The sequence below is a fragment of the Brienomyrus brachyistius genome, chromosome 23 (genome assembly GCF_023856365.1).
Source record: "Brienomyrus brachyistius isolate T26 chromosome 23, BBRACH_0.4, whole genome shotgun sequence".
Classification (NCBI taxonomy): Eukaryota; Metazoa; Chordata; class Actinopteri; order Osteoglossiformes; family Mormyridae; genus Brienomyrus; species Brienomyrus brachyistius.
Genome location: NC_064555.1, coordinates 3,418,400 through 3,443,472, shown reverse-complemented (window position 1 = coordinate 3,443,472; position 25,073 = coordinate 3,418,400). Strand labels below are relative to the sequence as shown.

Below are 25,073 nucleotides of genomic sequence, written 5' to 3'. Positions count from 1 at the left end.
AATCGTACAGGACGTCATTTTAAAATACGTGTTTGCTATTTAGAATCGTGGTCCACTCGAGCCCTATTAATTTCCGCCCGCACCGGTACCCGCAAATTAGATTTTATGATATTTTTCACTTGGGCGTTACCCGTCGGGTGCCCGAACCCGTTTAGGACTCTTGGCTTTCGCCATGGGGAATTTAACCAAAAATCTACAGGAATAAATTCTGGTCCTGACTTCTGTGGTTTGGCCTAGCAGGGTGGGGTCCACTCCCAAAGAAGGGGTGGGGGCACTGGTGACAGTCACAGAGAGGAGAATTAACTTCATTTCCTGTGGTATGGTCTGACAAACAGCTGCATGCACTTTCCGCTATACATACGCAGTCCAACTGAGACTTCTGTGAACATTAGGGAAGCGCACTTCGTAATTGAAAGATTGTAGGTTCGAATCCCCGACCAAGAAGGCTCCCCGGGTGTTGAATTAGTTGTCCCCTGCTATGTAACATAGGGGTTAAATGCAGATAACACACAATGACAACTAATCACAAAATTCTAAATGTAAATCGCACGCATGCTTTTTATTTGTCATATTTATTATGCTAAATTATTACTTCCATTTCAGCAGGTCTTAAACTGTTAATTTGCTGAACCACACCCATCACCACCGAACCGGAGAATTCTTATGATCTTGCAGTCTGACTCAGAAGTAATCTTCTGTAAAATTTCTATCTGGAAATAAAGCGTGATTCATTACGGTGCCACACCACGTTGCCGCTGTTCCCCACTGTCCCTCGCTGTTTGACCGCGAATGAACCTTCGTGAGTCGCAGCTCTCCCCAGACCACGGCGTTACATAATCGCCGTTATTCGCTTGACTTGAGAGTAGAATATTTTTAATCTCTCTGCTCGTGAAAACAAAGGAGTTCTCGTATCTCGCTGACAGCCCCTGAGTCAGACTTGTGCATCACCCCGCATTTCTGCTTGAGTGACTCGTATCGCCCATATCACACGTGAACGTCTGAATTAGCAAGACAGTCGACAAGTCAAGTGGAACTAAACAGCGTCCGTGCAGCTAAAGTTACGACAACATTAAATCCTTGATTATGGGGCACGATTTGACGACCGGGACATTTAGCAAGGCTGAAGGTCCACAAACACGCTGGGTCCCCGATCTAAGGATTACTGAAATTCTCGTAAACTTGGGTTTAGTGATAGTCACGTTGCCGATTTAATGTGCCCTCCAGTGTTGCGTCCTTGGGTTTTTATAACACTATTGAAAGCTAAGTGAGCTTAATTAATATACACCGTATATGGATCTGAAGAGTCTGTGTCGAAAGACTAAATTGTAACTTTTGAATATTACTAAATAGTAGAAATAAAAGACCTCGTGACTGGTGTGGTTGGGTCTTTGGTGGTTTTAGGGTCATTGAGAGCTTGGAACCCATGCACACCAAGAAGCACAGGGGACTTAATACCCGTGATAGTCCGTTACAAGGCATGCACACACACACACACACACACACACACACACTACAGGCATTACAGAGATGCCAATTCACTCAACTGCATGTGTTTGGACTTAGCCAGAGAATTTCTGCATGACACAGGGAACCTGCAAACTTCACAAACAGCAGGGGTGGGATTCGAACCCTCAGCGCATAAATGTTATCCTGCGTGCTGTTCTTTTTGGTTATTATAATTTTTTTTGTTGTTACCAACAATAACTAATGATGGGGCTCCACCGGAACAAACCAGTCATTTTGACCAGGGATGGATTATGGGTTGTGTGGGCCCCTGGGCAAAACGTTCGCGAGCCCCCCACCACCAGCACCACCACCACAACCACCACAATTCAAGGGCCCTTGGCAGCCAAATGCCCTCCCTATAGGGTCAGGGGCCCTTGTAGGCAGAGGATCAAAGAATGTAGGCCCTCTAAAATAGACAAACGAAAATACATTGTTGATAAGCGTTGCAAATTGTTTTGGGCTAGGGGCTCCACAGGCCCCCTGCACCCCAAGGGCCCCTGGGCAGCGGCCCCGCTGGCCCGGTCCGTAATCCGTCCCTGATTTTGACTCACTGGTGTAGCTGGTGTTTGTTCCATTTTGAGTCTTCATTGTTTGACAAAGATCACTTTTTTAACAGCACAATAAATTACGTCATAGGGCATTTCAGATTTAGCTCTGGAGCTCTGACAGCTGAAATGAGTCCCCAGACCTTCAGGGTGTGTGTGTGTGTGTGTGTGTGGGCATGTATATGTCACACTGTGGGGACCGATTGGGCTGGGTAGGGGTTAAGGTTTGTCATAGCTGGGATTAGAGTTATGCCCATAGAAATGAATGGAGCGTCCTCGCAAACATTTAGCTATCTAATACGTGTGTGTGTTTGTGTGTGCAGCATGAGTGACGGCGTGTGGCTGGGTTACCAGGGCGACCGATCACTTGGTCCTCTGCCGACACCTCTAGCTGACCCTGACAGCACTAAAAGAGGTTTAATGGGAGTCAGCTGGTTGCGTTCGGGAATTTGAGCACAGAAGTTATTTAGTTTAGGACCTTCTTTCGGGTTTCTAGGACAAAAAATACACGTAAATAAAAGCCAACGCCGCTGGATCGCGTAAAGCTCTTCGGGAACTTTTAAAGGGCACAGTCACGTGACACAGTACGAAAAGCGATGTGCTGAGTAGCAAGAGAGGACCTCAGAGAACCAGAACCTTCCTCAGAACTTTTTCCCTTTGAGTAAATATGTAAAAATCTGATTTCAATGTCTCAGTTGAAATGTGTACATAAAGCCACATAACACACTAAAGGAAAGGGGGGAACCAGAAAAAGTGTAATGGCCCCCCTTATATCTGACCCACAGCTTTTCCACTTCATAATTTTCATTAAGTGATCAGCATAGACCTGGTTTTCTTGCAGATATAGCTGAATATAGACCTTGTATTGTTTTCCCCTCCCTCTTCTTTCTCTTTCAGTTTATAAAAGATAGCCCAAGCGCCCCCCCCCCCTCTTTGGAAGAAACACCCAGTCACGTTATTGCTATGCAGCCGGAACTGCGATGTCCCGCAAAATTCTACATATGATTACACAGCAAACCAAAAGTCTCCTAAATACTACACGAGCAAGGGCGTAATTTCGGTTTCAGCAAACCCCCAGCCCAACAACCACAGTACTCTTACAATATTGGTACGGACATCGCCATCATTTCACAGTAGCACTGTCTATTTACCAGCATGACCAATAACAAGAACGACAAACAAATATCTAAGCATTATTTAAAAAACAACTAACATCATATAATAAAAACTAAAGCACAGTGCTGTAAAGGTAGTGTTCTAAAAATCTTTTTGGTCAGTGATATCCGGAGGTTTATTAACCACTTTATCATGTCTCATACCTTTGTACAGAAGGAACAATACATGCATGGGGAGTCTACGACTTCTAGACTATCGCTTTAGGCCAATTATCTAAAGGGCAGTAGGCTTAGGTGATGCAATACTATTATACTATTATGAGAATCCTGGGTGTAGATGAATGGGGACAGGCGGGCTTTTTAGACGCACTCGTGGGTTTTGTGGGTTTGACCAAACGGACGGTCATTACTTGTCCTGTTGCGATACCGAGGAGCTGTTATTGGCGGCTGTACGTATGCAGGACTTCTGTCAACGATACAAAATTAACCAAATGGGGAAGTGAGGACGTTTAAACCAATGCTTCACCGACTCTAGAGATCTTGTATTTCTTGAGGAAAAGTAGGTCAAGTGATCCACCCCCAAAATTTCATTCTTCAGAAGTCATGTAAAGCTTTCCCCTTTTCAATACTGTACGCCTGCAATGCATAGAAGTAATCGGACAACTTGCGCAGACGTGGTTTTAAAGTCTTCAAAGAGGAGAAAACACGAAGTGTAGGCTACAAGATATAATAATACATCACTGTATAGTTGAGAGCGATGATATCATGCAAATATATAAAGTTGCCGTAATGTCTTTATTCAGAAGGGGGCGGGCGAGCCGAAAATCTGCGACTCCGACTCAATTTCTGTAACAGCCTGATAGTTAGACTGACTGCGTGTCATCGGAATTTCGGTCTGGGTTTTACTGCTAGTTAAGTTGCCTCTTCGGTCGGGTACCGATAGTTTCTCCATTTAAAGTGCCGTGGTTTCCAGTGTTTTACCATTGGCACGGCGATGGTCTGATCCGCGGACGCATAAATTTGCCTTCAGCGTCGCTGCTGCTGCGGTCGGATTGTCCGAAAAAACAAACCAGCAAAGACCCGAGAGCGCGATTTTACAAAATGGACAGTTCGCAAAAAGGGAATAAATCCGAAGGTGATTCCGAATCACAAGAGGAGGAGGAAGTCGATCCCAGAATTCAGGTAAAGGGGAAAAGTGATCAATGTAAAAATGAAAGATGAAATCCTGAATGCACTGCGCGTTCATTTTTACTTTGGAAAACGGCGTGAAATAGATCCGTTTCTTACAGTCTGTTTTCTTAAAGTTGAGCATTTATAGCCTATTTGTTTGACAACGTGAAAGTTGTAGACTAAGGTTGTTATGCCAGCTGACTGGGGCTGCGTGCCCGGCAGGGTCGATCTGCTATGACACATATCTGTAGGTCATTTTGCACAAGTGTCATACAGGAATATCTTTTTAACTGAATAACACAAAGTAACCCTCCGGTCACACATCCCACCGTCAACCACACCCCTTTTCATGGTTTTATTGATTAATAATTACTAGTTTTATATCCCATTTTAATGAGCATCTCTTAATGCGTTGCGGAAATAAAACTTACATTTCCTATCGGTTTTAATTGCACACGCTGCGCGCAGGCGTATTGCTAATCGGCAGCGCATTTTGACGGCTTTGGGTGTGGGAAGCGTTTAAAGATGGCTCTCATTTTACCTCAAACTTTGGACTAATGTGCTATGTAACAAGCCCCAGCTGTGCCTCCGTACCCGTATGTAACATTCTCCTCCTCCTTTTCCCCATCCCCCACTTCCACGTTTTAGGGGGAGCTAGAGAAATTAAATCAGTCCACGGATGAAATCAACAGATGGGAAACTGAACTTGAGGTAGGCGCGCCTCTTCTCAAGGGTATAGTTTTTCCTGTAGCAGAGCACTTTTTAATGGTCAAGTGACATCATTGCACTAAAGGAGAAGGTCGATGCCTCCAGTTTCACTGTCCAGAAACATTCTAAGAAAAATGTTTTTTGGCACTGCTGACGGCATCTGAGTTTTATGTATGTGAGACACATCTGTTAGAGGTGGACTGCATTGGTCCATGAGTTGCATGCTCTATTTCCGCACCTTCCCAAGCATGCTTTAGGATGCTTCAGTCTGAATGACATCCATCGGCAATCCTGAACAGAGTTCTGTGACGTATGTCAAATGACATGATGCTCATCCTGCAAGACCACTTTGTATGGATTATATACTTATACGTACCTGGCAAATATTTCTTATTTAACGGCAACCTTTACAGAGCTATGATCTAATTTTTAACCAGAACTTGAATGTTACCAGAATAAAAATGTTTGGACCAGAAGTGAGTAATCTCATGTTGCTTTTGCAAACCTTGGATTCTGCCTGTGTGAACCTAACATGGTCAAATAGCAGCGGTGGGTTAATCTAATCAGCAAGGCAAGACACACTTCCCAAGCATCAAGTTAAATGTCACCAAACTAAGGAAATTAAAATAAGTTGTGCGTTGAGCATAAGTTTTATGTGGGACTACAATTTGCAGTTCAGAGGAATCCATATTTTTCAAGGTTTTGCAATTTCCAGCCAAGATATAAACCCCCCCCCCCTTCCCCCCACTTGATAAAACACTTGCAAACCCACAGAATGGTTTTCTGTGGTGAATTATGAGCCCACAATTGACCTTTCCTCGGCCCTCACCTTTGGAGTTCTATGCAAAATGAGAGCCCCCACTTGTATTGCTGTGAGCTAGGAGGTAGTCGCTGTGCTGTGGGCACCGTTCTGCAGGAGCTGCTTCTTGGAGACCTGGCTTGTTCTGGGGCCATATGCTGAGCTGTAGCCTGCGGTGTTGCCAACTGTAGACCACAGAGCAGATCACCACCAATACCGCAGGAGGTACAAGGGAAGGTCAGAATTACTATCCCATGAAAAAAGGCAAAATAGTCCAACTTAATGTGCTCTGTTGGCCGGAGGGGCCTCCGACCTGCATTGAGGAGGTGATCCAGCTGGATTTAATCATTATAAGATTTTGGGGTGTATGAAGGTCAGCTAGGCGGAGGGCGAGGTGCAGGACGGGCTGGCAGTGAGTGGAAGTTAATATTTTAAGACTGGGTGGCTTTTTGGACCGTAGTTTAATTTCCATGTCGTCGGTTCATTCCCTATTCTGCGCTGCAGCTGTTTATCGAAGAGCTGTTCTTGGGTGTACAGATGTGCGTCACACAGTGGCGAGTGACGCTCATCACAAGCACAGTTGCCCTGGAAGCGCAGCGGTCAGCCTGCCAGTAAGGCCTTGTTTATCGCTCGTAACTGGCAGTCTGCTCCCATGAAGTTTGGTTTAACAGGAAAAAAAGAGCCGGCTGGGTATAACTGGGAGAATTTCTCAGTCTGCAGGTCATGGGAGTGGCAGTGCTGTGCGGTTTGTTTAGGGTTAGCTGTGGCTCATTGGGAGTGACTTTCGCTTAGGATTGATTTAGCCTGGAGGCCTGCCCTCTCTGCCTCAGCCGCTGGCGAGACTAAAACTCTTCTTCCTCCCACCATTTCTTACCTTTCAAATTTATGCGAATATGAACATCACAAATAAAATGGTGACCTTTTCACCTGACTTCTAAACATTTTCGGGGTAAAGAAGTATCAGCTTTTGTGTGTCTTCTTGAGTTTGGGTTATAACAGCAGTCAGGGGTGAGCGATATGACAATGCGCATCGTTTCATGTCATGCTCCATCTTATTTTGTGGTGTCTCAAAGAACATTGGTTGCAGCAACATTTCTTCATCGTTTGGATGACGGTTTGCAGTGTTACACGCCACCACATGGGATGTGGCACTTGTATGGAAATTTTTATGCAGCATTGAGAAGAACATTCTGGAAGTATCGAGAAGAAACTTAATTTTATTTATTTTGTGTATTGTGGGATACATACACCGGCTTCCAAATGCCCCAGTGGCTGTGCATGATTTTGTCGATCATACGTTGCAGTTGTGATTTGTGATTTTACTCTTGTGATTAATAATGACAGATTGGCATTGTGATGAAGCTGACTGAAGACCTGCTTGTGGTTAATTTCACTCCTCTGGATCTATGGCTACAGCTCTTGGGGAAAAAATTAAGAGACCACTTTTAAAAAAACCTGGATTTTTAAATTCTGGTTTAACCCTGGTTCTGCTGGCAGAAGGCTACGCTGAGCGGTAAACAAGATTAAGGTGAAGCAGGAGACACTGAGGATGACCAGAAACCAGCCAGGTAGAGGGTGGAAGTGACTTCATAATGCCAGAGATGGCTGTTAACTTATCCGACAGTTTCTCATGAATCGTTGGATGACATCAAGTGACCTGCAAAAGGAATGGGACACATTAAGTGTGGGTAGGAAGTGCACTGCTAGGTTAGTTTGTACCAGGCTCCGAGAAGAGGACTGAAGTCACATAACGCAAGGAAGAAGCGCTTCATTAATGAGAAACAAGGAAGAACCAGGTTGCAGTTTGCAAAATATGTGTTTTTTCCACACATGCGCACCCATAAATTGAGAGATGAGTGAACAGAATAACTATGCTGTGGTCTCTTAATTTTTTCCAGAGCTGTATGGCAGAGACACGCACTGTGATTCTCCCTTCCTGAAACTTGAGTAGACACAACTCCCTTTTAATAAATCCATCAACAGTCATCTTCGGGCAGGTACTAAGGTCATAAGGCAGTGATTCACTGTAAAACTGGTCTCTAAATAGACGTGGCAGCTGGATCTTCAAAGAGGCTCTGAGGTTTCGGCTGATCAGTAGGTCTTTACCTCACTGTATTTCGTTCGCTGTGAGAATACGCTCCTTATTTACACCGGAACGGAGCAAGATGTCAGACTCCTGGGGTTGTGCAGGAAGTAGGAATTCCCCATCTGTTTGTTCCTGTTTCCTTTGGCCGTGGCACGTTTCCATAGCAGGATACCGATCTCGCTGCTCCTCGAGGTCTGTAGCCTAATGCGCTGTTGCAGAATGAACAGGTGAGAGAGACGAGGCTCTAAATTTAGCTGTGAGAACTTGGCAGACAGAGGGAGTTTCCAGTGGTCCCTGCAGAACTCCTAGTGCAGTTCCTAAGAACGGGCTGACCCAGGTGCTCACCCAGGCCCAGGCCCTTGTCCAGTGCGTGGGTCTAAGGGTTTCTCCAACATTCTCTGGCCCTATTTTGATTGCACCTATTGCTTTCTGAAGACCTGCATGTACAGTTGGATAGTGTGTTGACTTTTTTGGGGGGGGGGGAACGATGCAGCATTCAGCAGTGGTGGGGATGTGGTGTGGAAGAGGGAGTCTGCACCAAGAAGGAGCTTCTGAGCTATATGTGCTTGTCACTATTTTGCCCGTAGGAGGGAAGGCAGAAATTCCGCGCGGTGCTTGTGGAGGCCACCGTGAAGCTGGATGACCAGGTGAATAAGATCGGGAAGGCGGTGGAGGAGTCAAAGCCGTACTGGGAAGCTCGACGGGCCGCCCGGCAGGTGAGGCAGTGCGAGCTGGGCCGTCGCTTTGGCCTTCTGGGTGGGTGTGTTTCCATAACGACAGTCCAGCCTGTTACCCGAATGTGAGTCATCGATGTGCTGCGTGATAAGCTAAACCAGCCTACTTAAAGGCTTTAGCAGCAGGGCGTTCCATATTGATCCTGCGTCTGTGTCCATAACCATGCTACTTACAAACCTTTGTCAGACCAGATGCATCAGAATGTGGCTTGAGGGTGACTCGGTCGTTTTTGTAATTTTTCATGCTGCATCCAGGTTGAGAATTTTCACTTGCAGAAATTTTCGGGGCTTCCCTAGCTATGACTGGAAAAATATGAAAATACTGCTAAATGTCACAAGACCAGCAGCAGTTCCAGCCTTCCTCATTAACCCACTGTAGATAATTTTGGTGCACTAATCCATTTGAGTCACACCTTGTTGTAAATTAAGAGAATAACTCGCAGAAATAGCTTCAAAATGTTCCTTCAACTCTTGTGAGTAATAGATGGTTCACTTTCGTTTCTGATTTCCATCTTGAACTGGTCGGTCTGGTTGTACACCATCACATGTCTTGTGAGATATTTATTTTGCTTCTGCAGTTCTAAGTTTACTTTAAGAGTGGCAAAGGGACACGTAAACTCTAAGGCAGAGTTGCCTGTTGACGCATAAGCTTGCCCCTGTCTCACGGGCACATGTACACATGGCTAATAATAGAATCCTTTATTCTTTTTATAACCCGCACGGGGCATAGCAAACACGATTTAGTTGATATGGATTCTAGGGATGGCATGAAACCACTTTTCTGTGCCTGACGCGGATTCCGATTATTGCCTTTAATCCGATACAGTCTCTCTCTCTCTTTTTTTTTAACAGCAAAACAGAAAATAATGTCTGGATGCATTTTGCATACATGAACACTGAAATACAGAAATCACAGTTCTAAAACTGGGAATCATACTGGAATCTGACAGACTGGGAAAGGTTGGTTATGGAAAAATTGTTTTGTAATGGGAGGGTTGATCCCATTAAAACTCGGCTCTGTTCTTTATTGAATTACATTTTTTTCCCAGCAGGTTATACTTTAAACTGCTGGATACATTTATTTAAAAAGAATTTCAACAGCGCCACTTGCTGGCCCGGATGACACAGCTGTTTATGAACGCAGTCTCCTCATTCCTGTTTGGATTAACTCTGGAATTCCGCTGTGTGTTTATCTCCAGGGCAGATGTAGGACCACGGGGGCCCTCTCTGACTATGTCACGCCCTCAGCTCTAGTCTGACAGACATTAAACCAAATTAGTCTGTATACTGGGACCTCATTAGCTACTGAGAGCTGAATGAGTCACTCTTGGAAGTTTGATGCAGAAAGAGGAAGTGTGTTTTGCAGATGCAGCCAAGTTGTATCTTGACAAACTTGTTATTCAGCAGGCATATCTACATGGAGCCGTGCATCCTTAAGCTGCACTGTGAAATACTATTGGCTAATCATTTTCAGATTTTACATAGCAGTCTTGTGCGCGGGGGGAGGGGGGCTCATAAAGAGTCACAGCTAGCATGTAACCGCTTGCAGTTTTACAGGACAGAGTCCAGCTCATTCTGAAACCGGCTTCCTTTGTTGTCGTACTGTTTAACCTTTGCGGAGGTTATCAAGGACACGTCAACAGCATCCTGCTGTACTCTCTGGTGGAGATTAATGAGGGCCCCATTTTTTATTTAATTTTTTTTTATTTAACAATAAAACAAATGGAAGTTATAAAGGTCACATGGCGGTACTGCTAACCGGGGACACAGCCAGGAAGTGGGGGGGGCGGGAGTGCACTGACTTCCTGTCCCCATGGGCGCTGTGAGTGTCTGAGGGGAAGTGGGTAGGGATCGTGGCTCAGGAAGAGGTTGGGGCTCTCTGCCAGTCTTGTGCTGCCTCCAGGGTGATAACTGCATTTCCCCTCTGTTAAAGCCTCAGAGTCTGTCCTCGTTAAGACGTTGTTTCCCAGCTGGGTCTGATCCTACCTCACTGGTGGGTCGAGACCCATTCTGGCCTGGTCAGCCTGTCTTAAAAATGGAAGGAGATTCCAGTTGGTTAGCCTGCAGACAGACAGGTTAGCTTTAGTTAGCACTCTGTCCTGACAACATCTACTCGCTGACTTCTTCTCTTCTTCTAGCCCCTAACCCCCATAATTCCCCGTTTTCCTACAGAATTTGTCCAGTTTACCAAGGGATCCACGGTCATGCAGAAAACCATGCGGTGCGACACTTTTATCTTAACTTGTACTATTTAGTAAAATTTAATTGGTTGGATCTGGCTCCACATTCCAGGAATAATTCACAGAACTGCATCCGGGCATGGGCTCACTGTAAATGTAATTGGATTATGATGGGGAATATACTGCTTTTTATCACGCACATAAGCATGGCCACGTTGCGTTTCTCCTGCCGCAGCAGGGAAATGATTTGCCATGAACAGGCGTATAATGATGGGGGTGGGGTGGAATGCCAGCGCATTGGCCGCTTGGGTTAGCGAGGTCCTGAGGGTTGAAGAAACCCCACACAGCTCAACACAATAACCAGCCGTCAAGGGTCACGTGACGCGAATAAGGGGGGTAGGGTGATTAGGAAAGAGCCCAAGTTGGAGATGTTGTATGTCAGAGGGGAATTATGCATGTCCAGCGTGACCCTCACTCTCCGTGTCTCACGTTACGGGTGTTGATATCTGTGGCGCTTCCTGTGAGTTCTCTGCTCATCACCTCGCTTTGGGGGTTGGGGAGGGATGTGGGGGGGTGCGAGAGGGGGACAGTGTCCATGAGTATTCGACTGAATCTCATCTTCATTACTTATTGTGATGTCTTGGCAGGCCTCGAACCCTCAACCTTCAGGGCCACATTCTTATCCATTGTGCTGCCTACACATGGCAGAGTAATGTGGCTGTACTGAGGTATGCTCTGGGTCTTGTGACTGTATTAATTATCATAATCAAATTTTCACTGTAACAGAGCGTCTACTGTATTGTTGAGGGCTAACTTTGGGGGTGGGGGCCTCAACAAGCCTCTTTCAGCTTGTCCTGGGGGAGAGGGCTTGAGTGCCAAGCATTATCTAGGCCTCTTATTAAAGATGCATCTTCACAGAGATGCTGTGTTTTACAGGCAGCAGGGAGGGCGTCGTCAGTGGGGCGTCGTCAGTGGGGCGTCGTCAGTGGGGCGTCGTCAGTGGGGAAAGCAGACGCTTAGAGAAGCGCTCATGTGCCCCCTGATGGCTCTGGATCTGTGATGCACCGTCATGTCGGGGTGGGATGGGGGGGATTTTGGAACAGACCCTGAGTATGAGCGTAGGGTTTCAGTATCTCAGTATAACAACGTTTATCTGTGTTTTTGTGATGCTCCATATTATAGTTAGTACCACTTAATACAATAAGGTACTTGCTTGTTTTATTGCTGAAGATTCACTTCAGTGTTTTTAATTTGCTGGATATTTTGCTTTTTTTTCTGTATAGCAGATGCTTTGACCCAAAGTGAGAAACATGTTTTGTGAGGGGAGATGCGCCTGAAATCACTCTGCCTGCGACTTTCTGACTGGAGGTCTAGCCTCCGAACCCGCTGAGCCACACGACGCCCCTCCAGGCTGCTGGGTCTGGCTTCCGGGGGCTTTTAATGGCAGCCATAACCATGGCCCGAGGGACGCTCCTTAACAGGCGCTGTGCGGACGCCTATCTGTGTCTTAGCAGGACCCCGCGTTACACGCCTCAGCCTCAAGTGGGATTGGCTGGAAGAGGTCAGGTGGGAATCGGCAGCGAATCAGAACGCACAGTCTGTCAATGTCACATTATCCATCCAACTCCCCCCAGGCCCAGCTAGAAGCCCAACGGGCGACACAGGACTACCAGGGGGCCACTGAGGTGCTACGGGCGGCCAAGGAGACCATCGCGCTGGCGGAGCAGAGGCTGCTGGAGGAGGACAGCCGGCAGTTTGACTCCGCCTGGCAGGAGATGCTCAACCATGCCACCCAGAGGGTGAGAGAGCATATGCTTGTCAAACTAAAAAAAAAAAACCACTGTGCATAGTGTACTGTACTCAGAAACCTGTTCTATATATTAATATTTGTGTGGTATCAGTGCATTAAATGATTCTTTAAACTGGTACGTATTTCTGTAAAATACAAATTATGTATACAAATAATGCAAAATCCATCAAAAATAGTTTACTTGATGTCAGTTTCTGAGACAGTTAGAACCCCAGGATGAAAGTTCACTTAGTCCGGCTCCCGATTGGTCATTGCAGGTGATGGAGGCGGAGCAGACAAAGACCAATAGCGAGAAGGTTCACAAGGAGACGGCGGCCAAGTACAACGCCGCCATCGGCCACATGAAGGCGCTGGAGAAGAGGCTGAAACGCACCATCAGCAAGTCCAAGTGAGCTGACCTCGCGCACTGAGCCATGAACATCTCGTAGCCTAGTCCCCCAAGGTCCTTGGTCACCATGGTGAAATAGCTGCTTTACTGATGCCTGTCCCTCTCTCTCTTCCTTGCTCCAGGCCATACTTTGAACTGAAAGCTAAATACTACTTCCAGCTCGAGGTAAGGGGTTGATGGCTTCCTTTGATTTCTGAGGTTCTAAAACTGTCAGGAATGTTCCATCCTTCCATCCTTATCTAGCTTACCCTAGTCAGACCCCAGTGGAGGAACGTAATACAGAGAAAATGTGTCCTCTGGCCAAGAACACAAGTCAGGATGGTTTCCAAGTCACGCAGTTCAAAGGCATCTTTCTGTCTGTTGTCATTCAGTTTCAGACCCTCTGCAGATTCACCTTGCTGGTCCGAGATCATCTAATCAGTCATAGAACGAGTCCAAAATAAAGCAGGAAAAGAGCAGTGAAGAGGTCTCACTTTGGGTCCAACTCTTCAGACCTTTGGTCTCAAGCGTCTCGGTGTCTGTCTCCATAGCAACTGAAAACGAAGGTGGACGAACGGCAGGCCAAGCTGAACCTGGCCAAGGGAGAGTACAGGGCAGCGCTGCGCAGCCTGGAGATGATCTCCAATGAGATCCACGCCCGCCGGCGCTCCATGCTCACGGAGTGCCGAGGTTGTGGGGTGGGCGCCGAGGGTGACAACGGCTGCGGGGACGGCGACGACGAGATCGCCAACTTCAGGATGGAGTCGGATGGCATCTCCGGTGAGTACATCTCCGGTGACTTCAGACCAACTAAGAAAGACAGACTGTCAATCTGCGTGCTGGAAGCTGTTGTCGTGAGTTTGACGATGGTCCTGGTGATGGTTATGGAGGTTGACCAGAGGTTAGTGTTAGTTTTAGGATGCAGTGAAGGCAGGATGCTTTGATCGGCTGGGACCAGTGAGACTTTACGATGGTCAGAGTTGGAGATGATGGTGACCACAGAGAAAAGGAGCCTGGGGATGGTAGATAAAGGAAGGATGAACTTCAGCTGCAGACCTGTGATTACACTTTGTGTCCATTATGTCGCACTTCCACTGCGATGCGTTTTGAGGAAATCCTGAACAATGGAAATCGTTTGGCCCCTGGCTGGGGGCCGGTGTAGGATGTGATGTGCTTCTATGTGGCCCCAGAATCTGTCAGCGGCTGAGAAACTCTCAGGGTGTCTCGCAGATTAGCCTTGGCTTCTTGCCATGTGAGTGTTGTACCTGATTGGAGCGTTTTCTCGCAAGCCAGTCGCTTTGACGTTTCCTGCCTGCATTAGACCCCCCCCCCCCCCCCCCCCCCAAAACCATCAAGCTGTACCTGTCAGAACAGAAAGTCCAGCGGGTTCAAATGTCCTGCTCTTTTTGTGAGCTGTTGGCTGTAGCGGTAAACACTGTGACCCTACACTGGTCTCATGTGTCCTGGGTACCGTGCTGGAATGGGCTCGGAGGCCTCTGCCTTTGGCCAGCGTGCTTCAGCTCATTCCTCAGTCCACTCAGGTTCTCCAGTGGCTCCGGGTCGCGCTCCAGTTTCGCTCAGCTGAACTGTGACGCCGGCATATGTAACAGTGGACCCCCACAGTCTGAAATCTGCTCCTGGGTCTCACTGATTTTGGAGGGGGACATCTGTCCAGAGAAGTGTCAGCCAAAAACAACACGATCATCGAAAGTGATAGAAGCCTCTGGAACCATGTTCCTTCCACATTAACGGAACAGTGATCACTGAATAGGTCCAAAAGACCTCGGTGGCGCCCCCTGTTGGATGTTTATCGGACAATTATGAGTCACTTCGATAATATTACCTTCCCCTACATGGTGTTGTTCTGTTTTCATTTATAACTTTTGGTGAAATGATCAATCGGGTACACAAATTCTGTTAGTGTTCATATGCATAGGTGATTCTAGGGACTGGGGCCCTCCAACTGACCCTCCCCAGGCTTGGTAAATTTTATTACTTGTATTTCATTGTGAGGTGTAGATGAATATTATCAGCAAAGAGAATTTACTAAACACAATTCTTTTATTTTCACTTTACGGTGAAAAACAGAATACACAAATACAGCAGATTTGTCGTTGCAAAGTACTACGTAACCGGCCGCCCTCGTGGGGGCCCCCCCTCCCAGCTCAGGCCCCCAGGCCACTGCCTGCCCTGGCTGTCCTGTCACTGCACCTCTGTTCATATCACGCTTCTCCATCTTCATGGACATAGCAGTGAAAGTGAGCCCGAGGTCTCCTGTGTTTTGCAGTGACATCCGTCACCTTTGAGGACGAGAGTGGCAGCGATGGCGTGTCCAGTCCAAACATGGACACCCCCTTCCTGTGCAGCTTCAGCCTGCTGCCCGCCAGCGACACAGAGCACACGCTGCCCAGCTCCTCTCCTTCATCGTCCTCCTCGTCCTCGTGCTCCCAGCCCAGCACTCTGGGGGACCTCACTGCGGGTGTCACTCAACCAGCCCTCGGCCCGCGGGGCCAGTGCAGTGGGGCGTCTTCGCCAGAGTGCGACTCAGAACCAGGTGCGTGTTTGTGTAAATCCTGATGGAAATAATCGCCTTTCTTCTTTTCTTTTCCTACAGGTTCCCCACAAACATCACCACATCTGATATATTTTCATTTTAGTACCATTTTTGAAAAATTATATTTTAATACTTTTTTTTTTTAAATTTGGTTTAGGTTTAGGTTCACTTTAGTTTTATGACTTTTTGATATTTTGATTATTTCAGTTTGTATTTTTTACTGAGCTTCATAGTTAAGTTTTAATTTCTTTCTCTTAAGCTGTGCATCACAAACATGACCCCTTACATCCACACAGGGCCGGGCCTAGAAGCGTAACATGTTTATATAATAAAACAAATCACTTACAATTACTGTAGTAATATTTCTTTTTTTTCTCTCACTAACTTTAACTGCGTTAGTATTGATACCCCAGCGGGAGAAGAGTATGAGCAGGTTGGCAGTTGACTGTTTCCACATCGTGTTGCTGTTCTGTGTCAGCACCATAGAGGGCGCCCTACATTATGTTGCTGTTCTGTGTCAGCACCATAGAGGGCGCCCTACATTATGTTGCTGTTCTGTGTCAGCACCATAGAGGGCGCCCTGCAGAGGGTGACACTCTCTTATGTCGCCTATAGGATTGACCGGCCCTGCACCCACGACTCGCTTGCTCTTATGTGAGCTTGCGTCATACTCAAAATGGTTGCACGCTGTGCTTTCACATTTGCATGTGGTTTGCTGCAAGTCCACATTTAATCTTAACAAAACACGGTTTAATCTTGAGAAGGCGTACGTTTTGTGAGTTTGATACGCTTATCATTGACCGTTTATTTAGAAGAGGAATGTCTGGTAGGCCGGATTAAACACTCAAAAAGAAGTAAAAAAAAATATATAAACCTCAGAGTTTCGTTTCCTTAGCAGTGTGTAATTCTCTGTGTGTCGGGGTCTCTCCGCAGGGAGCCAGCTGGAGCAAACAGAGGGAGAACAGGACGAAGCCAGCAGCAGAACCGAGTGTCCATCTCTGGAGGGTCAGATGGAAAACCTCTCCGTGCAGCACGATGAAGACGCCGAGCCGCACCTCTTCTCCACGGCCCGGCACATGGCTCCCACTGCCTTACTGGTCGACGGGATGTGATGGATTCCTTTAGCCGTCACTGAGAAGCAGGCGAAACTGGGAGCTGGGTTGAACGAGATCCTATCCAGATCCTGGGGGTGTTGTCAGGGACTCCTGCCCCCGGCTAGCAAGGCTAGGAGCCAGTGGGAAGCTGCTGGTTGTGTTTTGAAGCCCCCCCCCCCTCTTGCCAGAAACCTTGGTTAAGTCCTTCAGCCAACATGAACCCGACCCCCCCCCCCCTTCTCCTCCACAGCACAGGCAAACAGAAGCAAGAACCAAGCAGAACCAGGTGCCCACCCCTCAATCCTAGGCACCATGCGAGCCCCAATGATGTATAGATGGCCCATCCTGTGCTGCAAAATCCAGACAGCGATAACAGGCACACCTATGTGGGGGTGACATGTTGACTCAGAGTGTAACACTGTAGTCTTGCACCTCCAGGCTTGGGGTTTGGATTCCGCTGTGTGTGTATGGAGTTTGCATCTTAGTTTCCTCATGCTGTCCTAAGACATACTGGTAGGCTAACTTGTGTCTCAGTATCCACAGAGTGTGTGTGTGTGTGTGTGTGTGTGTGTGTGTGTGTGTGTGTGTGTGTGTGTGTGTGTGTGTGTGTGTGTGTGTGTGTGTGTGTGTGTGCCCTGTGATGGACTGGCAACCCATCCAAGGCGTGCCCCAGCCCTGTACTCTGTGCTGCCTGGGATAGACCCAGAGTGATTGGATGAATGGATGGATGGATGGATGGATGGGTTGCCATATGGCCTTTAAGAATAGACACTAATTACAGTCTTGTAGTATGTGAAACAAGATGAGCTTACAGCAGTTTCAGTCTCACCTCGGTGTTAAAAACATGACACAGACCAGTGGCTCGTGTCTGCTCTTCATGTTTTGGTTTCTGAATGATTTGAAAGGATTCCTCCCCAGTGTTCAGCTCCGAGAAGTGAAAAACTAATAAGACTGTGAGTGAAGGGCGTGACCTGTAGGGTATTTTGGTACACGGACAATAAAACCATAAGACGGACGTCTTCTGCACTTCAGTGGATCCACCTTAATGTTTAAAGGTGATGAAGCAGCTCTGAAATGGCAAACTCTGGCATTACGGAGAGACCTTTGAAGGCCTTTAGATGGAGGATAGCCCAGGCAGCATCAAAGAGCAGTGGGATGGGGCCCTCTCAGGGTGTTGCTGCTACACAGGCTCAGAGCCAGTCTGCTATCCCATCCTGGGGTATGTGCAAGTTGGAGATAAGCCCACATGACCCACCATGCCCTGGACCAGTGCCTCGTTTGAACAGATACTCTTGGCAGGAGAAGGAACGTGGAATGCATGTTCAACTGACTAGCAGAACACAAACACAAGGGGTAAAACCGTTGTATTACAACTGATTATTTGCCATTTTTTGTAGACTATTGATGTTATTGAAAGATTTTGGTAGAAGAATCCATTTTAGTCTCTCCACCTCTGTGTATAATATTGTATACTATACAAATGTGTATTTACCTATTCTGTTCTTTGTAACCTGAAGACAACATGGCTTATGTCCATGTCTGCTTTGCCATGGCTAATAAGTATTGCTCCTCTTTTCATAATAATAAACCAGCCTTCTCTGTAAGGCTGCTGGTTCTTCTTTACTCTTCATTGGAAAACCTTTGTTAATGGTATTATGGAACTTGAATAGCACCGTCCAGGAGGTTCTCAAGGTGAACAGTCGAAGAGCACTCTGTTGGCGTCTGGCTTGGCTTGGTGATAACGTGGCGAGACGAAGGACGCTTCTCCACCGCACCAAGTACGGTACTTTTGGGACGGTACTTCGGGTTCTTCCTCTTTTCCATTGACTTCTAGTCGAGTACCAGTACCAAAGGTTCCAGTACCAAAATCCCAAACCTGCTGTGGTATGTATTTGGTACTTTGAATTGATTTTTAAACATATTAGATAATCTATAAACAGAATAATAATTAAAATTGCAAAGCTAGCTAAGGTTTTAGCAAAACTTAAACTCCCTGCACTGTAATGCCTGTATACAGAACTGAATGAAAAAGCCTGGTCTTATTCGAGTTATCGATGTAAGAACCGCAGGTGCATAACAATGGGATGCGAGTATTAATATCGCACGTCGGCCAGCCCTATAATGTACTACAGCCATTTTTCGAATTCAGTACAAAATACCAAACCTCACGTCGTGATGTCATTCAGCACCGGTACTAGTTTTTACGCCAGTGGAAAACCAACACCTTCAAGTACTGTACTTGTGGTACTTTACCGAAGTACCAAAAGCACGTTACCTGGTGCGATGCAAAAGCGTTCAATGTTTGTGAATCTTTTCGATATGGTGTGAATCTGCCTTTGTCTAAAGCGCTCAGTAGAGATGATTTTGGGATTTTGAGTCTGACTGGAGAGTGAAGGAAAAGCAGCCAATGAGAGCTCAGCACATATGTGGGACCTCCTACAGGACGGCTGGAAATGCATCCCAGGAGGCACCTCATGGAACTGGCGTAGAGGAGAACGTAGGGTCAGCCAGTTCCTGGAGCTATTGGGGTTAAGGGCCTTGGTCAAAGATCCAAGGATTTGAACTGGCAACCTACTGAGTCCCAACCCACAAAGCTGCCTCTCCCCTGAATTTTTTTGTTTAATACTTTTTTGGTTAGTGCATATTCTATATGTATGTTATTTTAAAGTACTGATGTCTTCAGAATTATTTTAAAATGTAGAGAACTATACAAATAAACCTTTTTAAGGGTAACTTTTGATTGGTATCATATATGTCAAGCATGCAGTCTACTGCCTAACACAGCGACACACCACTTACAGTAAATCGCTACCAATCCAGGCATGTTAAGAAGTTCCATGTGTAGCAGCCCTAGTGACACCAAGAAATCTGACAGTTTAATGGTATTTTAATGACTTCATTTACATTTCTGCATGGCACTGGGTTAAGAGCAATATCAGATTTTACATTTTAAAAAGCCTTCCACGGTAATCCTGGTATTTTATGCATTTAAAGTTAAGGACATTTTGCAAAAAATATGAAGATCAATGTTGCTGCTATTAAAATCTGTGCAGTACACAGAGATGGGAAGTTCACAAACTTTCTGTAGAAAAATATGTCTGTTCCATAAAAGCACACATTCATAATTAATTTCATAAATCTTACATTAATAGTGTTCTAGAAACAATGACACGGTCTTACAAAATGTAATAAAAGTTAATATAATATAGTTATAATGGTTGTATGTTGAGGTGAGACCTTTCATTGGCTGCAAGTAAAAAAAGAGTAAAAGCCTTTTATCTGGAGAAGTGTTTTCATGATTGTGTGTGAAGCTGTGATGCGGGGAAGCCTTTCTGGAGCTGGAGCGAAAGCTGACGGCCCCTCAGCCGTCATCGAGCTGCAGCAGACTAAACCTGTTGGCGCAGCCTCCGGCCCCCGGCCGCCGCCCCCCTCCCCGCCGCCTCCTCCTCTTCTTGGAGGAGTCGGAGGCGGGAGCAAAGGAGACCGGGCTCCCGGCGCCCTGGATGGCGCTGGAGAGGCTGCTATAGAGCTGCTCTGGAAGAGCCCCCTCCAACATGCGCTCGGCCGAGACGCACCCCCTCAGCTCCCTGACAAGGCGGTGCACCAAGGTCCCGGTGTACAACCTGCAGGGGGGGGACGGGGGGGGGGGGGGGGGGGGGACACCACACATGAGCACCAGTCCCGGTGACATCATGCGTACAGTTCGACTTTATGGTGGCGCTATAGTGATGCACATTCATTAGTCATCAGACTCTGGAATCTGATCTGTTCCCTGATGCCGGGTGATGGCAGCGTCCATCCAGCCACGTCTCCAGTCTCTGTAACAGTCGCGAGCTGGAACATCTCATACGGCGTGTCATACGGGGGGGGTTTCGTTTTTCTGTTAAATCACATTTTCCGTAACCCATGTCTACTAAACACCCAAATGTGCCATACATATCATATTAGACATATTAGATATTTTCAAGTTGATTTGACATCATACATTAAAATAAATCATAGTTCTTGGCTACATCCATCCGCTTGTCCTATTCAGGGTCATGGGGGGCCCAGAGCTTATCCCGGAGGCTACGGGAGATAGGGGAGGGGAACAACCCATTGCAGGGCGCACACACACACACACACACAACTCTCATTAACCTCAGCATGTTTCTTAGAGTGTGGGGGGGACTGGAGAAACCCGCAAACTCCGCACACACGAAACCCTGCCAGAGACTCGAACCCTGGTCCCAGAGCTGTGGGGCGACAGTGCTAACCACTCCGCCACCATGCCACACTGTGCTGCTAATGCAATGGACTCCAGCTAATTAACTCGGCCAAAAGCTGGGAACTACTCGTTCGGTTGAACACCCGCACAGGAAACCTGCGAATGCGACCCGTCCGGGATTCTGGCGGTACAGTACCGAGCACAGTCGGGCTCAGGCAACGGGCTGCCAAGCAGGCGGTTCAGGTGCAGGCTGACCCACATGCAGGACTGCCACTGGCTAAAGACGTGAGCCGAGTCCAGATCCAGCCTGGTCCTGTCGCCGCATGCCGCCCGTATGCGGTCCAGTCTCACGCACGACAGCGCTGGTCCTGCAACGGTGAGACAGGGAGCAAAAGGTCAACAATGTCGGCAAAAACGGGGATAGACCCTGGTGCTACTTTGGAGCTTAATCTGAATGATGAAGAAGTCTTTGTGTTTGACCTGTTTGGGCTTTTAGAAATAAATTTCCCAATAGCAATCTCCACGGCGATCTCCACGGCGACCTCCATGGCTATGGCGATCTCCATGGAGATCCCCACGGCGATGATGGCTGCATCACCTCTCTGGCTGACCTTGAGCTTGCAGACCTCCCCGTACACCATTCCCAGCATCAGGGCCTGCAGATGCTGCAGCCTGACTCTTGGCCCGCAGCTCCTGAGCCAATAGACGGTGACACACGCGGCGAGAGCGAAGGCAGGGGGGGAAATTTCAACGACACTCACAGGAACCTGCAGCATGTTCAGGAGGAGCTGCTGCCTCGTTGCCAAAGGTGCCTGCAAGCGCAGACATTACATCAGCATATGACAGGCCGCAAAAACATTATACAGCTCATTCACTTTAAGTTTTCGCTTTGACTTTATTAACTGCGTCCTTTTTGCTGACTATAGATACGCTTAATAACGGTTCATTAATCATTCTCACGGGAGTTTAACTTACACCAAAATGTTCTTCTGGGAGGGCAGAACAAAAAAAATTAAGGAAAGTGAAGATATCTGATTGGTTGGTCTTGCCTCCTCTAGTTGCTTGGACCCACCTCCTCTACAATCTGATTTGTCATATCCCTCTGAGTCTAGATTAACTAACACAGCCATTTGTGGGACAAAACTATTTATCCAAAGCTGCTAACAGCTTTTTTAAAAAACATTTGTGCCACTGGACACTCCACTGGAATGCCTACTAAACGGTAGAAGAGCAGGGCACCTCCTGGGACTGGAACCAGCAACCGTCAGGTTGCATGTTCATGTTTTTAATATTCATTCAATATTTAACAAACCACCCCTAATCCAGAATAAAGACAGTCACTGATACATTATTTTTACCTCATTCATTTTCTCTAAAGGGTTCGCTCTGATGAGTTGGGACACAGGACTTGGAACTGCTGATCTCCTCAGATCCAAGTTGTGCCGGTCGTACTCCTCCACAGTGTGCATCAGGCCCTGCCCATACGTGGCCTGTTCCTGGGCCAATCCACAAGCCCCCTGCACCTGGCCCCGCCCACGAGTGGAATGTGCCCGCCCCCGACCCAGGTCACAAGCCCCCTGCCCCTGGCCCCGCCTTTGCTTCCAGTCCAGCAGCAAGCCGTAGAGCTCTTGGCGAAGCAACACGGAGCCAGCGTGACTGCTGGCCAGCTGGCAGTTCTCTACCTGCACGTTCAACAGCGCCCTCTGCAGAACCAGCACGTTGATGACCAGCGGCATCAGCCTGGCCTCGAACAGCGCCTGCAGGACCCATGGGGGAAGTGAGGCGAGCGGATAGGGGAGGATGAACGTCGGAGAGCCGCCTGCGAAGAATGAGGCCACGTGACTCTCAGAGAGGCGGTATTCCTGCATCCTGGAGGAGAGCTGTGCACAGACGGCCTGTCTGCCCACCTGCCCTTCGATCTCAGCCAAGGTCTGCTCCGGCCCCTTGAACCTAGCCAGCCAGCGGAGCAGGTTCTCGATCCGGCAGGAAGTCTTCCCTCCCTGAGGGAGTCGGAAGGCATTGAAAAGCCTTTCTAAAGACGGCACGCCCACATAGTCATTCCCGGCTAAGATGGCAAACAGAGGCAGCAGTTCCTTGTTCATGTGGTTGAACTGCGCACAGAACTTGTTCACAGAGAAGAGGCTGGCGGGGATGTGGCTGACAGACGTCCTCTCGCACGTGACCACGTCGCTCCACTGGAAGTAGCTCATGGGCAGGTAGCCGCCCTTCAGGTCAAAGATGTAGAAATCGCTGTCACTGGACAGCACAGGGCAGCCCCACTGATTGGCCAGCGCGGCGATCTCCCAGTCCGCCTCCGACACGCACTGGACGACTGGCACATGCAGACTGACGAGCACCTGCAGGAAGACTTCCCGGGCGAGCAGCGGCAAGATGGACCCATTCTTATCCCGGGACAGGGAGCTTGCCTCCCTGATCTTGTTTTGGAGTCGCTCTTTTATTGTTTGGAACTTTTTGTCGCTGGCGTCGATCCCACCATCCAGGACTACAAACGGCTGTATGTGGCACGTGAAGAGGGCCTCGAAGAACTGCAACACCACGCTAGCGAAGGAGTCGTAGTCTCCGCCATGCTGCTGGTCCAAGCCTGAAGTGAAGTAGAGTCTGTAGTATAAACTGCAGCCATCCACCACCAGCCTGGTGTTCCTCACTCTCTGCCTGTGCAGGAAGTGTCCGTGTCTTTCCACGAAGCTCGTGAGCCCCTGCACTCCCATGCTGGTGCCGACAACCTGCAAATATCCCCACAGTGACGTTATTACAACTTGTACTTTTATCCCCTTCCCCGGGTCGTATTGACACTTCGTACATGACCAGATACCCATTAAATATTTCAGTGTTCGCTGTATTTGTTCTTAGAAGTATTTATGATTGGCATTTAACGCTAGCCAGACCTGTCAAGTTTAGGAGCGCCTGTCTACCTTATTTCTGCCGAAATGTCAGTGTATGTTAACTACAACGATTACGATACAAAATGAAAGTTCGTGCTCATTATTGGTAATCTACCTATCTACATCAAACTGAAAGTAAGTTAAAAACTGAAATAAGGACTGAGTAACACGTGCAGTTTTGCATAACTGCAAAAATGAGAATTTATAAGAGAACACGTGAGGTACGCAAATATCTATATATTCAATAAGAATTTAAAGACCTTTTACACTTACGTACACAGACCCGTCTAAAGACCAATCCCCATTCTTTTCTCCTCCTCAACTACAGTTTCCACCGTAGATAAACTCATTTAAAAAAAAAAAAAAAAGAAAGAAAGAGAAGTTACCCTATTCATTTCCGGTTTATCGGTAGCAAAGGATTCTGGTAAACTGAGTCCGGTAGCATAAAAGATACCTGCGGTGTGAATTAGGTTTTCGGTAAGGCAAACCTCCTTGCAGTGTCGGAGTCACAGTAAGTATTTATTGCGACAAAGGTGCAACCAAGTCGGGACACCCTGCAGCTTACTATGATTATTCTAGGCTTTTCTTACATGACTTATCAGTTATTTCTCACAAGGGATGTTCTCAGCAGTCCTCGATCAGTCGCCAGCCTTATTTTCTTCCTGGGCTTTAGGGTAGTCGATTGCAATAAACCGCTCCCTCGCTTTATGAGACTATAATATAATCCACTATGTGTAAATTAGGGGGAAATGTAGTAAAATCAAATGTGAAACTCGAGTTTGAACATTATGGAAACAACAGTTCAGGTCTCTACCGCAAAACATATTTCTGTCTTCAGTTAAGAAACCCGCGTGTTCAGCTATTTTGGTTATCTCCATATGGAGGACCGTGGGCCAGTAATCTTTGGTCCCTTTTATGGTGAGAAGTCCTCCGCCTTTTTTCCTAGGCTAACATCTGCTATAAACGAACCCGCTGTCTGTGGTTTACGAGATTTTATAAGCAAATGAATGACAAACCCTGCAGGGTGTATGCAGAGCGTTGAAGGTCAGACTACATTTCGCAAGAATCGCAAACCGTCCCAAAAAACCATGGGCGGAGGGTGAAATGGTAAACAGACCGAGTGCTGCTTTATTTTTCAGTTACTAAGCTAACATTAGTTATCATTCAGTACTGTAGCCTGCACCGGGTCTCCAACTCCGGTCCTGGAGGGCTACCGTCCAGTAGGTTTTCTATCCTACGTGGCTTCTGATGAATCGCACCTGCTCTCAGGTAAATACCAGGAACAGGTGTGGCTC

The 25,073-nt window shown here is 47.3% G+C and overlaps 2 protein-coding genes across 7 annotated transcripts; one reads left to right on the top strand and one right to left on the bottom strand.

The window, feature by feature from the left end:
* The first annotated feature begins 3,767 nt into the window (after positions 1-3,767).
* Positions 3,768-19,401, top strand: LOC125719047 (SH3 domain-binding protein 5-like). Of its 3 annotated transcripts, XM_048993482.1 has the most exons (10): positions 3,768-4,348; positions 4,985-5,047; positions 8,517-8,645; positions 12,478-12,642; positions 12,911-13,041; positions 13,164-13,206; positions 13,572-13,800; positions 15,308-15,574; positions 15,974-16,007; positions 16,508-19,401. In XM_048993482.1, the coding sequence occupies exons 1-10, from the start codon at positions 4,268-4,270 to the stop codon at positions 16,611-16,613; spliced, it is 1,248 nt and encodes a 415-aa protein (XP_048849439.1). In that variant the 5' UTR covers positions 3,768-4,267; the 3' UTR covers positions 16,614-19,401. The 3 variants fall into 3 exon arrangements, with proteins under 3 accessions (XP_048849439.1, XP_048849438.1, XP_048849440.1); XM_048993481.1 differs by lacking the exon at positions 15,974-16,007 and having other exon boundaries at positions 3,778-4,348; XM_048993483.1 differs by lacking the exons at positions 3,768-4,348; positions 4,985-5,047; positions 15,974-16,007 and adding an exon at positions 11,491-11,571 and having other exon boundaries at positions 12,127-12,642.
* Positions 19,402-19,537: 136 nt separating this feature from the next.
* On the bottom strand, positions 19,538-24,143 carry aste1b (asteroid homolog 1b). Of its 4 annotated transcripts, none has more exons than XM_048993477.1 (5): positions 24,052-24,143; positions 22,234-23,619; positions 21,474-21,687; positions 21,072-21,243; positions 19,538-20,291 (listed from the first exon to the last, which is right to left on the bottom strand). In XM_048993477.1, exons 2-5 carry the CDS (start codon positions 23,602-23,604, stop codon positions 20,030-20,032), a joined length of 2,019 nt encoding a protein of 672 aa, XP_048849434.1. In that variant the 5' UTR covers positions 23,605-23,619; positions 24,052-24,143; the 3' UTR covers positions 19,538-20,029. The 4 variants fall into 4 exon arrangements, 3 of the variants coding, with proteins under 3 accessions (XP_048849434.1, XP_048849436.1, XP_048849435.1); XM_048993479.1 differs by having other exon boundaries at positions 24,056-24,140; XM_048993478.1 differs by having other exon boundaries at positions 24,039-24,139.
* Between the last annotated feature and the right edge of the window lie 930 nt (positions 24,144-25,073).

What these genes read in the sequence shown, in the direction of transcription:
- LOC125719047 (XM_048993481.1), top strand. Translation starts at nt 4,268, where the DNA reads ATGGACAGTTCGCAAAAAGGGAATAAATCCGAAGGTGATTCCGAATCA. An exon ending in GATGGGAAACTGAACTTGAG is followed by an intron (nt 5,048 to 8,516) that starts GTAGGCGCGCCT and finishes TTTTGCCCGTAG; the next exon opens with GAGGGAAGGCAGAAATTCCG. An exon ending in GGAGTCGGATGGCATCTCCG is followed by an intron (nt 13,801 to 15,307) that starts GTGAGTACATCT and finishes TGTGTTTTGCAG; the next exon opens with TGACATCCGTCACCTTTGAG.
- aste1b (XM_048993477.1), bottom strand. Translation starts at nt 23,604, where the DNA reads ATGGGAGTGCAGGGGCTCACGAGCTTCGTGGAAAGACACGGACACTTC. An exon ending in CTTTAGAGAAAATGAATGAG is followed by an intron (nt 21,688 to 22,233) that starts GTAAAAATAATG and finishes CTGCGCTTGCAG; the next exon opens with GCACCTTTGGCAACGAGGCA. An exon ending in CCTGAGCCCGACTGTGCTCG is followed by an intron (nt 20,292 to 21,071) that starts GTACTGTACCGC and finishes CCCCCCCTGCAG; the next exon opens with GTTGTACACCGGGACCTTGG.